General features: G+C 35.8%; 2 protein-coding genes and 1 pseudogene across 2 annotated transcripts; 1 reads left to right on the forward strand and 2 right to left on the reverse strand.

Annotated features, from left to right (window-relative positions):
- Positions 1-198: 198 nt before the first annotated feature.
- CLP2 (CLP protease proteolytic subunit 2) lies at positions 199-3,882 on the forward strand. The gene is made up of 9 exons (XM_021954592.2): positions 199-356; positions 472-515; positions 605-677; positions 1,732-1,852; positions 2,298-2,435; positions 2,525-2,641; positions 3,014-3,082; positions 3,184-3,279; positions 3,536-3,882. Exons 1-9 carry the CDS (start codon positions 283-285, stop codon positions 3,671-3,673), a joined length of 870 nt encoding a protein of 289 aa, XP_021810284.1. The 5' UTR covers positions 199-282; the 3' UTR covers positions 3,674-3,882.
- Positions 3,883-4,134: 252 nt separating this feature from the next.
- Positions 4,135-4,947, reverse strand: LOC110753673 (uncharacterized; annotated as a pseudogene).
- Positions 4,948-6,196: 1,249 nt separating this feature from the next.
- Positions 6,197-11,537, reverse strand: LOC110753650 (AT hook motif DNA-binding family protein). Its single transcript, XM_021954591.2, has 5 exons — positions 10,679-11,537; positions 8,519-8,586; positions 8,109-8,240; positions 6,906-7,067; positions 6,197-6,736 (listed from the first exon to the last, which is right to left on the reverse strand). The coding sequence occupies exons 1-5, from the start codon at positions 11,037-11,039 to the stop codon at positions 6,503-6,505; spliced, it is 957 nt and encodes a 318-aa protein (XP_021810283.2). The 5' UTR covers positions 11,040-11,537; the 3' UTR covers positions 6,197-6,502.
- Between the last annotated feature and the right edge of the window lie 1,422 nt (positions 11,538-12,959).

A 12,959-nucleotide genomic window follows, 5' to 3' on the forward strand; every position in this document is an offset into this window, starting at 1 on the left:
GTGTACCAACATGCATAAAATAGAGGCCCACTACTAACATCACCGAGGCCTTTTGTAGAAAATTTATTCGCATATCCCCATCTTTTCGTATTAAATTATATATTTAATTTCTTTTTAAAATCTGGCGAAACAAAGGAAAAAGAAAGAGACAACCTTTAACCATAAAAAAGAAAAGAAAAAAAAGAAAAGAGAACAAGTGTTGCTGGCTCTAGCGGATCCCGCCCCAGTCTATTTCTTCTTCCTCTATCCCAAGCTCCCAACTTCCTATCTCTGTTTGCGAAAATGGCAGTCTCTTTTCACCCGACCACTTCTACTCCAAGCTTTCAGCCCCAAGCTAGACTCGCTCCTCCTCTCAGGTTTTCTCCCACATGGGTTTTGCTGTTTTTCTCTCTTTTCTTCTTTAATTAATTTTTAAAAGAAAACAAGATAAATGAATGTTTTTAATTGTAATCAGCAATTTGTATTCCACAGTTGTGCAACAAAACATTATTCAGGGTTAAAGCTTCAATCTTTAGGTACTCACTGCCTCTCTTGTTAGATAATTTTGGTCTTCTTTTCTGCGACGTATCAATAATTGATTTGCTTTTCTTTTAACAAAACTAAGGAAATTTTGGAGCTAAAAACCCCAACTTGACGGTTGAGCTCTACGGCAAAGTTAATAAGAGCCTTCAATCCAGGTAACTAAATTATGGGCTTGTATACATTTCTTTAATCCTTCCGAATTTTGATGGTTTTGTGCCAAAAGTTAGCGTATATCCAATATATTGGTAGTGTCCACTTAAACTTTTTTAAGAGTATTAACAGGGTGTAATTATCCTAGTGCAGCTAAGGCAATCCTGCTTCATTAAACTTCATTATGTTGTTTGAATGAGTTTCTTGTGTACTGGTTTCCTGAAAATTTCTCCGTTTGAATTTTGGGCTGTGCGGCAACAATGAGATTGTTTATTTGTTTGTTGTATTATCTGATATAGGGGAGTTTTAACCATAACAAGACACTCAAAATCGTGAATCTTAGACTTGTTTCTTTGTTCCTCAATGAAGTATCGTTGTGGGATTGCAAAGATGAGGCTGATTATAGCCTATAATCACAAAATAAAAACTGAGGCTGGCTTGTTTCTGTTGTATGGTAAAAATTATAATTGTCTGTTCTATTCTTGACATGCCATCTAAGGTGTTATATTCTTCCCTTCTTTGGAATGAAGCCTTCATTGTTTTCAATGATATCTCAAATATGTGTATATCCATGCATGTATCATGGATGCGCGGTGCAAGGCTACGTTATGTATATCTTAGAATTATTATTTTTTGAATAATAAGTGGTATATCCCTGATATTTGCTGTATTTTACTCGTTAACCCCCCGCCTTAGAGATGAGAAGTGCAAATTCATATTTTTAGGAGCATAACTTATCCTCATTACTAGGTTAGTGCCCACTCTGTTGTCAGGTTAAAATATATATTTACAAGTATCCTGAATTCCCAGTGGATGGGGAAGCTAATGATTGTGATTCGTTTTGATTACTGTTGCATTAGTTATTATTGTTCTCTAACTGACTCTTTAGTCTACCATTTTTCAGGAAAATAAATATGCTCAATTTGGTTTGATTCTTTTGAAACAAACAGAATAAGTTACAATTTTGCATGATAACTTTTTTTATCTGAGAGGTGTTTAAATTACTAAATCAGTATGTTAAAGCATGGATGATGCATCTCTACGTTTGACCTTTTTCAGGACACGTAACCAAAGACCATCACGAGCGCGAATTGGAATGATGCCTATAGGGACACCAAAGGTGCCCTATAGAACTCCTGGTGAGGGAACTTGGCAATGGGTTGATTTGTGGAATGCTCTAGTAAGTCATTACAGTTAATTTCATATGAATTGGACATGCAGTTTGTTGACATAGAAGGTTATAGGTACATGTTATAAAATTAGATACGAAACACATCTAGGGATGGCCCTTTATTTTGTGTATTGCTAGCTAGGAGGCTTGCAGTCCACTCATGCGGATTATTTGAACCAATTTCCTTTTACAACTCTGTTGAAGCTTTTTTCTTTGTATTTTTTTTATCCAAATATTTCAAATGATCCTGTGCATTTAGTATTTGATTTCTATTTTCAATTCCAAATCTTCCCTAAACCTATCTTGGTAGCTAGATAAATTTTTTTTTATAAAGTAGATCAACTTGACATCTTAAGTCAACTTTTTGGAGTGGATTTCAACTTAATGGAGTTTTAGTGGAATCCCATTTTTATTGTGTTTCTCTAAAAAAATCTTCTGTTTTCTGGGAATGTAGTACCGAGAACGTGTTATCTTCATTGGGCAGAATATAGATGAAGAGTTTAGCAATCAGATTTTGGCAACAATGCTGTACCTTGACACTATTGATTCTTCCAAAAGGCTTTATATGTATATCAATGGTCCTGGTGGAGATGTGAGTATCAGATTTTCATGATGATTATACTTCTTTCTTGATAATCTTTTTCCATGTTTCATATATCTGAAACTTGCACCATTTTGCAGCTTACTCCGAGCATGGCTATCTATGATACTATGCAGAGCTTAAAGAGTCCCGTTGGCACCCATTGTGTGGGCTATGCCTATAATTTAGCAGCCTTTCTTCTTGCAGCTGGAGAAAAGGTAATAGTACTGAATCCAAGTTGATAACATCCTTAATACTAATGCTCATCACGAAGGTGGTGAACGCAAGTTTTTATTTTTGCCTCAGAAGTGCAGAAGTTAATACAGCTAAATAGGGCTATGATAATGTGGTATAATGTGGGGGAATATAATTTTCTATAGAACATGACTGATGATGGCCTTTCATGTCCATTTTGTTGCTATCCGAGCTCTTTCTTTCACACATGCTGTTTAGCAACCCCTGTACATTAGTGATTTGATGCATTATCTTTATGTTCGATGTGACTTAAAAAGATTGTTGCTTTCATCTATTTCTAACTAAGATGGTTGAACTCTGAAACTCCACCTTTTTAAAATTTCTGCTTTGCTTAGGGCAATCGATTTGCAATGCCACTATCAAGGATTGCGCTACAATCTCCTGCCGGGGCTGCTCGTGGTCAGGTATTACTGCTTCCTGTCATTCCATGAAAAGCTGCGATATATACCTTTCATGTTTGTAGATTTTTGGTCCTTGTGGTGTTCACGAATCTTTATTGTGGCAGGCTGATGACATACAAAATGAAGCAAATGAACTTCTCAGAATCAAAGATTACCTTTATAACGAGTTGGCTAAGAACACTGGCCAGCCAGTTGAAAAGGTTAGCTATTTTGACAAGTAAAACCTATAATCCCTTTTGGGTTAGGTCGTTTTATGACCACATTAAGCGTTGTTACTTATCTGTTTCAATAAGTGATGCACAAGATTGATGAATTACCATTTACAAGATTAAGCATTATTAGTTATTGTTTCTTAGTCTGAAGTTGAATGATGACTAACTTTAGACATCACCTGAACAAAAGATGCCTGTGTTGATCTTGGATTCAATTTTGATATTTTGAACTGTTTATATGCAGATTAACAAAGACTTAGGTCGGATGAAGCGGTTTAATGCACAGGAGGCTCTTGAGTATGGGCTCATTGATCGTGTAGTTAGGCCACCTCGTATTAAGGCTGACGCACCTCCCAAGGATGCGGGAACAGGTCTTGGTTAGTGTAACTGTTGCTTGTCTGGCAAATTGGATGATGGTAGCTATTAGTGTTCAAAATGTTTCTGAAGTTCATTTTTATGTTCATGTAGTATTCTACTTAGCCATAATTGTTGCATAGAATTTTTGCCCCTTTGATCTTTCGAAGGAAGAAAACACATGAAGTCTTTTGGAAATAACTATTTGCTAAAAAAAAGTGTTATCATTTTTACTCACAGTTTTTCCCATTAAAGTTGCCTAGAGAAGAAAAATATATAGATTCATCTATTGTGTGGTCGAATTCTCTTTTTCCATTGACTAATGAGGGGCAGTGAAAGCGGTATTATTTACAAAGATTCTCCACCAAAAAGGGGATTATAAGATGAATAGCAATATAGAAATCAGTTATGGTCTTGAAGATAATAAAGTCTTAAGAAAGGTACACATTATAGGGCGGAGAATGAAATAGAGAGACAAAGGAAAAGAAATTAGGTTTTTACTATTTTCTTGAGTTTTGCTACATACAGAGGTTAAACTACAAATTTGATTATTTTTGTTTGTATGAGCTAGTTTTGCTCTCCAAGTTTCATCAATGTTGATAAATTTGAGGGTAATCTGTCTACATCTGTAAGGGGTTGTAATACTTCTTCACAAGTAGCTAAACTGCAAAGGATTGGAGAGACTATCCCTTAACCTCTCTTCCTTCCATCCCTTGTTAACCTTATCAATGAAGTCTTCAATTCTTTTCTCCAAATTACTGTCGTGTTCATCCATGTCTCCCCAACCAATCTCGTCATCACTACCATTGTCGTCGTCATCTTCGTTGTAACCATCAGAATCAAAGCTATAATCTTCACTTTCGTCATCAACACGGTCACTGCCATTGTCATAACCATCCAGATTCAAGTATTTATCACTCTTTGTATCCTCAACATCATTGTCTGCATCTTCTTCTAGTTCATACTGAAGATATAGGAAAGGTATGGTACCGTCAACTTCCCCGGAAGATGGCCTGTGACTTCCAACAATGATGGTGATGATGATGATGTTAAATAGTGAAAACACAAACAGAGGATTGGATGAGAAATGAAAACTGCGTTTCGAGATTGATTGCAGCAAAGAGCTGAGGTCAAGAGCAGCAGCTATGAAGAGTAAGAGAAAGACAGTTCCTGGTACCCCAACAAGCCTCATGCCCTGGTTTAAACAAACAGGTGTGATTGTGATAGTTTAATTCTTAAGTCTCCTCTGAAGGGATTATAATTTATAGAGTTTGGAGCTTTTTGCATCAACCTATTTGTTTTAGGTGGTTTTCCCGGAAAGTTTGATATAGTTATACTATTTGTATACTCTAAGTTTGATAGCGTATATTATGGTTAAGTAATGAAAACTTCCAAGCATAACTTAGCCCCTAATTTTCTGGGTTTCCAGAAAACATGAGGCCTCCTTTAATGAGTTCTCTAGCTAGAATCTGACCCTGTCTTGGAACCCACCTGGAAAAGGACAAGCCAAAAGTCCAAGTTTCACCCATTTCACAATTGGGTGTAATTTGGGCAAACATAAAATTAATCAAGACAATACAAATTTGAAGTATGTGTTGGGAGAACCAAAGTCATCCTGATCATTAGTTTAATATGTTTTAATATCTCAATAATGGTATTATTTTGGTTATCTTCACAAGAAATGGGTCAGAATTTTGAAACCCTGGCATTATTCATGGATGTAAATCAACCATATGACACTCTGGTATTGGACAAGCCAATTTGAGCAGAACATTAGTGGAGATGGCTTTGAAAAAGTGACTTGGAGATTTTGGTATCTGATTACTTCTACGTTTGGCTATAAAACACAATTTCTGGGAAACTTCATTGGAGGCTTTTTGTAGGCTCTTGAAAAAAAAAATACAAAAAACATAAAAAGGGAAGAAGAAGAAACTTCCTAGGCATTGACCCTTAAGATTATTATTTTTTTGGTTTTTGGCAAGAAACTTCTTGGAGATGAGGAAACATCCCTAGATTCTGCGACGATTTGAAGTGGACAGATTGAGAAAAATTAAAATTAAAAAAAATATTACATGCAAATGCAAGTGTAGCTGACTAAGAAATGTGTTTTTGTTTGTTGCAATGGAAACACACTTTGAGGTGATACAGAGCCAAGGAGATGGGCTAAATAGAACTGACCCCGAGTGGTTCTTTCAATCTGATTTGTTTAATTCCATTGTTGATATCACTCTATAAATCTTAATGCCAATGACGAATTCTTGATGGTTACGACAGTTGACTTGAGTTGAGCTCACTGACCGTTTAACAAATGAAAGAGACATGAAATCTTCGAAAGCGAAAACAATCCAAATTCAGTGTCTTGTTCCCAGGCACCAAAGTTTTAAATGGGCACAGAGGTTACCTAAATTCCTGTCTTCGACCATCATCTGACCAAGTCAAAGAGATGAAAGCTGAGTTTTACAGAGTTACTACCAATTTTATTGTGCAGAAGTTAAAACCATTGCTGAGTTGAACCAACAGAAGCAAACAATTGAGACACAGTCAATCAATAGGTCTCAAACAACTTCCAAATCACATTACATCAAATCCAAAGAAAGACGGATTCTGGTGCTAATATTACATCATCGAACTACTCTAGGGGGCACAACAGGCTACATAAGCAGCACTAGAAGCCTACCTATGCGGCTAATTTAAATAACACCTAAAATGGGTGCAAACCCCATGACGATACTAGTAGTCAACAAGTTTACAGACAACAAACAAGGAGAAGTGAGATCCAACAGCTGGGACTTGGGAGTTTAATCTGCCACTGTGGTCAGTCAGAAACCTCATATTGCAACTATAAGTGCATTCTCTTTCAGATTACACCTCCAGGCAAAGATACATTAATGTCAGTCTTGGTTTTCGGATCCGATGGCAATGAAGACCAATTATCTCCACGGAAGGAAGTCGAAGATGAGAAGTTTGGTTTTGGATCAACACTAGAAATAGGAACAGCCATAGTTGGCGTTGCATTAGAGATGTAATCATGTTTCTGTTTCTTGGGCTTCTGCTCATGCTGGTTTCCTGACAGAAAACTGCCTACTACAACCTGATTTAAATCAAGGAAGAAATCTCAGATCATGGTTTCTTGTGATTAAAAAGCAGCTCATAACCATGCTGACTTTCTGGGTTTCTTTTGGATGCAAATGGCCAAGGTTGGTCCTAAAAGTTTGAACTCAAGGATGCGGGTAGAAATTCGGAAATAAAAAAAGCCATACCTGCACAGGACTTGCAGCTACTAACAGACCAGCTACACCACCACCTACAACACGCCCATCTGGACTTGCCAAAGAAACGCTCATCCCACCTGATCTGCTTCTTGTCCCTCCAGTTTCATTGGGCATAAATGAACCAGATAAAGATAGTATCTCAAAACGCCCCTGCAAGAACAAGAATGCAAAGAGATGGGAATTCCACTTGTGGTTCACGAAAGAAGATATAATAACTACAAAAGATACGATATTGGAAATTTAAATGTACAAACATAAAGAATCGGTCTTTCATTTAGGCAAATTCAATGAAAAACAATCATTAAATCAATTATCAGAAATCAAGGCTGCATAAGGGGAAAAGGTGGAAAACCATGTGGATTGAGGTAGCAACAAGTTTGACAAGAGCTATGCATGATACAGGCCTAATGTACCAGAACCAAACAGTTATGCAAGGATGATGGACTAATTTAGTACATTTCCAAATCATGAGTGGAAAGACTTAAGGCATAATTCTTCCAATCTAACCATTCCGATGCTGAAATTTTGATTATAGCATAAGTATTAGTCTTCATTCATTATAACCACTCATCCCTATTGGCTATTAGACTACACTTTACTGTCAACTGCGATTCTCTCATCTGGTTCTAGTTATGGGGCTGTAACAGCATCACAGCTGCTAAGGTGTTCATTAATCTACTTGTCTAATAAATGGACAAAAGTTCACTTATCCCCCAAAAAGAGAACAACAGTAGGCTCAAAGGATTTAACTACAAACTGACTAATAGAATAAGCCTCACTTTTCACATTATGACATAATAAGTAAATAACTGGCATGCCAACAAAAAGCTCCCATCTTAAAGGGGAGGAAAAAAAACCTCATAGTCCATGTAATGTAAGGATTAAGCATTATTAATAACAAACTAGCTACCAACTCAAGAAGTTTCAGCATACTCATTAACAGTGATGACGGAAAGGGATCAGAGTAAGAGCATACTACTCAACATAATCAGCAATAAGAAAAAAAAAACATCAACTCTGAAAACTAATTATGCTTATAATGCTACATATAGCAGAATATTACAGAAATAAAACATATATCAAACACTAAACAAGTTATTTTTAATAGAATATCAACAATACCTCAAAAATGGCACATTACTGAACTAACGGAAATAAAGATATCATCAAAATGAGGATAAGATGCATCACCTCATATGTCAATGTACCGCCAGAAGAATCAGGCTGACGAAGTGTCACACTTGATATAACACCATTTGCAGAAAGCACACATATAGCTCGAGGACCTTGTTGAGAAAATGATATAATCTTCATCATGACATCCTAAGACAACCACAGTTGTTACAGGAAAAGTCAACTTAAGTGCTTAAAGTACTCATTAAAGTGAAGAACCAAGAAACTAGTAACATAAAAGATCTGAAAATGTTAAAAAGGTCACTAATTAGTGAAAGAACCAAAGAACATCCGCCGAACCTAGTACTTACAATTGGCCATGTCCAGCTATTTAAGTAATGTAACCATTCATTTAGACCAACCATTGACATCATGAAGGTTCTCGCAATGCAGGATATGACATAAACATAATTATTAGAGTTAATTACCTCGCCCGAATTAACAGTGATGATATGGGGTGTAAAATTAGCACCAACAGAGCATGCAACCCATTCACCTACAAAAAAAAGGAACTCTTGCATGATTAGCCACATAAAAAGGAGCTCTCCACTTTGTGATAGGTTTTTTGACATATGCCCTTCACATCAAGGTACTTGTTCCCTAAATCAAAATAAGGCAAAGTAACGTAGAGCCTAAATCATCTTTCCATCATTTGTTAAAAAACATTAATCTTCAGTTTTTACCAAAAAAGAGTGTTGACTCAGACTTGGCCAACTGCAGATCTCAACAGACACCAACAATGACATCATCATCAACCTCAAAAACAGATTAGGAAACTTTAATTATTATGCTTACATGCTTGTTTTATGTAATCCCAAGAAAATTATAAATAATAATACTATCACGTTAAATGCAAGCAATCATAAAAAAAAAATTCCATATGAGGCTTGTTGGTGTTATACTAGAATTAAAGAGCTCATAGCAGCCTACAAGGGTGGAGAACTTGTCAGTTAGCCATATTCCTAATTTCCTACCATCAAAGATTCCAGTATGGATTTTCCAAGCCTCCACTACTGTGATTGCAAATAATTTGTACAGAAGTGGTCATCTATAAACAAAAAGTACAGATAAAAACACACACCAACAGAAATTATATGCATTGCCATTCACTAAAAAAAAAAAAAAAGCATATGCATTTCCATAATTATTGCTTAAGTCCCTAAATATTTACAATTTACCATCTTTACTTCAGTCACAAAAAGATAAAACACTAATACAGATGCATGATCAACATAGATTGAAAATATTAGGTAATGTTAACAGATTAGCTAGCAACGGAAATCTGTTGGACAGTAGGTGGTATAACTACTGTCCCAAAAGAATTTGAATTACCCCTGGTTATTCCAAACAAAGGTAATTATTATAAAAATTGAGACGAGTACTCATTTATGCTAAATCAAAATTGCCAACATTTCCTTAACCTATCTTCTTGTATAAAGCAGAATAATTTTTCAAACATCCAAAAGAGAGAAAAAGAAAGGCATGACAATTGTAAAGAAGCATAACCAGTGTACCAAAACAATAATGTAAGGACCTAGGATTCTTGTATAAGTGAAAGAATAAACTAGTAGATTATCCAAAAGGATAGAGGAAAACAAAGAAAGAGATATATAATGCATTGATGAAACTAATTCACTGAAAGACTGGAAGTAAATGTCAGTCCCAAATTTATTTGAAAAATATGATAAAATCTGCATACAAACAAAAACACAATAATTATCTTACTAAAACTGATAAACAACAATTAATCAAATTCCACATGGCACATTTCTGCTAATGATTGGTAGCTGGGATTATAAATTTTCATGCAGACGCTTATGTGAAGCCAGCAGATGACAAACTAGAATCACATACTAGCAAATATCTTTCATAATAAATATTCCACCATCCATCTTTTCAAAGAATACTATGAAAGTTGACTGGCCCAATAAAATGCAAAATTATGAGTCTAGAATGTAGATGCTAATTGAAACTCCTAAGCTCCAATACTCTTGGTAGAAAGGATCGCAATACATGCTAAGACTGAAATAACAAAGACCAACGATAACCAGAATTTCATTCTGAGAAACCAATGATACAACAAAAAATCAGAACTAAGTCGCTAACATGGACAAGACATAAATAAAAGAGGGGATATTATTTCCTTCTTTAGATCTGTCAGCCATTTTAAGACAGGTTTCAAGTCCAAGTCTGTTCACCATCACCTGCAGACTTTAGCATGTACAAAGTTGGCACCTGGCATAATTTTCTTCCTCAAAAAGGCGAGAGGTGCCAAAGGACAGCCATAACGAGAAGATTCCATCATTCCCATACCAACCCACAAAAACTCATCTGTTCAGAACTACCACCACACACACCAAGATCTTACTAAGGGTATCCAATCAGAGGTCCCACATCTACCCAACAAGAATCCCATAAACCCCAAAGCTATACCCTCTTAAATCCAACCCCTTACATGAGTAAATCTCACCCAATCCCCACACAGAAACAACACATACCAACACTAAAAATCTCAACTTTAGCTCAAAAACAAGCATAAAATCACTCGAACTCAAAAGGGTATGTACAAATAACCATTATTTCATTACCTAAATTCTCCACCTCATACTTGGTCTTGCTCACTGAGCTGGTCGGCTTCACTTTCCCGCGCTTCTCCGCCGAGAAATCGATCACCGGAGGCGGCGCAGAGGACGATATCGGCTTTGGTGAAAGCGCCATGGTCACACTCCCGTCTGGTCCGTACTTCCTTGGCCTCCCCCTCTTCTTCTTCATCGGCAAAGACCCATCCGCCGGCAGAGCCGCCGCCGGTGGCGGAGCAACCGGCGCCGGAGGTGTTGATCCGGCGTTATGGGTTGTGTTTTCAGACCTTGGAGCCACATGGTAGTCTGACGGAGCATCTGATGCCACCACTGTAACCCCACTACTATTCACTCCTTCCCTACCCTCCATAGTTAACCTTAAACCCTCAAAATTGTATCTTTTGAGCTTTTTAACAAAAACCCATTTTTACTTTACTAATCTAAATCACTCGAAAAATAGCTCAGTGTTCCGAAATTTGAAAACTGAACAAGAAATTATACCTGAAACAGAAAACCCAGATGGAAAAAAAAAATTAAGAGAAAAAGAGCTACAACACTCAAGCTTCCTGAGCTTTGAACACAAAAACTACATGAGAAACTATTACAAGGAAAAATTAGCTGCAAAAGAGTAGTTTTATTCAAAGCTCTTTTATTTAAAGCAAAGTTAGCTTGAAAAACAGAGCTCAAAGGGTGAAGAAATTGATTTAAATTTTTTTCAAAGGAAAAAATTTTGATTTTTATTCGTAGAGTGTGAAGAAAAAGATTTGATCTTTTGAGCTCTTTGATTTCTGGTTTTGTGATTTGAATGGAAATTGTTCAGATAATAGTAAGAAAGGTTGTTTTTTTGTTTTTCAGCTTATTGGGTGCCTAACTCTCCTAAGACTGTCCGAATTGAGATTAAAAAAATGAAATGTAAAATAAAAAAGAATAAAATATTAAATAATTAGAAAATTTTGAATTTGTAATGATTTATTTATGATTTTTTAATGTTAAAATATATATTTCTTGTTTTGGTTGGAATCCGGTGAGAAATAATATATAAAATAAAATTGGTAGTGGGTAGGGGATTTTCTTATTCTTTCTTTTTTTAAGCATATTTTTTGCTTGAAATATGGGCAAAAGTGAAATGGAGTAATTATTGTTGTTATTATTTTTATAGTTTTTAGGTGAATGGGAAAGTAAAATTAGGTTGCCAAGGCATGAAGAAAAGAAATTGTCTAGAAAAGGGAAAAAGATGGGGTGGGGTGGGCTTGGGCAGGCATCAACTTTTTGAGTTATGGCAAGCGCAATCTGGTACAAGTAAGAAAAATTAAATAAATAAAAAAGCAAAATCATACCAACCAAAAAAAAAAACAACAAAAATCATAAAAGGATAAGATGAAATTTTCATTTTCATTTGCTTCTTGTATAACTCACAACTCTGGTTTCACTTTTGCTGCCTCCACATTTTCATTCAGCATAATGGACTAAAAGACTCATAAAAAATAAATAAAGCATTTGCTCATATTTTTGTAAATAGACGGAGGAAAACCGCCCATTATGCTTTGTTTGGCGCATCCAAATTTTAGTAAACTTGGTCTTCTTTAGAATAAGGTTTTAAAAAAATCAATGGAAATTCAGAATTTTGGTTTCAATGTTTAGAAGTCTTGGAAATAGACGTGCTTCTTTTTATTGTGATACCAATAGAATTTTACTTGTGACAACATAAATATATGGATATGATCCTCATAATAAAATTTAAACCAATAAATGAGTTTAGGAAAACACAAAATTTTCCTAAACATGAGTTTAGAATGTAAACATCCATTTTTTTTTTAATGGATTTTGAATATTCATAGAATAGTGGACGCAAAATAATGACGCATACTATACGTGAAAATGCATTTCTAAGAAATAAGAAATGCATTCCTTACTGGTATGTTCTTGGTGCCGAGCATGTACCGTGACATGTAAATAAATTTTAAGGAATATGAAAACTCATTCATTACTTGTGCGGTCTTGGTGCCGAGCATGTGCTGTGACATGGAAATGAATTTTAAGGAATATGAAAATCATTCCTTACCTGTGCGGTCCTAGTGCCGAGCATGTGGCGCGACACAAAAATAAATTTTAAGGAATATGAAACTCATTTTATACTGTGTGTAGCCCCACCAGAATTCGAGTCATGCTGCCAGCAGTCCTTATTGGTGTGTGATCAGTAATTTCCTACATAAATCCATATCGATGGCAGCTGGTAGTTGGGTGCCACGCATAAGTCCTTCCAACTCGAGGTTGTGGATCTACTCTAGCA

Source organism: Prunus avium, chromosome 5, assembly GCF_965620075.1.
Source record: "Prunus avium chromosome 5, drPruAviu1.hap1.1, whole genome shotgun sequence".
NCBI classification, from domain to species: domain Eukaryota; kingdom Viridiplantae; phylum Streptophyta; class Magnoliopsida; order Rosales; family Rosaceae; genus Prunus; species Prunus avium.

Coding starts and splice junctions, on each gene's coding strand:
- CLP2 (XM_021954592.2), top strand. CDS start 283: ATGGCAGTCTCTTTTCACCCGACCACTTCTACTCCAAGCTTTCAGCCC. Junction 2,642..3,013: donor TTCTTGCAGCTGGAGAAAAG/GTAATAGTACTG, acceptor TGCTTTGCTTAG/GGCAATCGATTTGCAATGCC. Junction 3,280..3,535: donor CTGGCCAGCCAGTTGAAAAG/GTTAGCTATTTT, acceptor GTTTATATGCAG/ATTAACAAAGACTTAGGTCG.
- LOC110753650 (XM_021954591.2), bottom strand. CDS start 11,039: ATGGAGGGTAGGGAAGGAGTGAATAGTAGTGGGGTTACAGTGGTGGCA. Junction 8,587..10,678: donor GTATGAGGTGGAGAATTTAG/GTAATGAAATAA, acceptor TTTTTTTTGTAG/GTGAATGGGTTGCATGCTCT. Junction 8,241..8,518: donor TCACTGTTAATTCGGGCGAG/GTAATTAACTCT, acceptor TGGTTGTCTTAG/GATGTCATGATGAAGATTAT.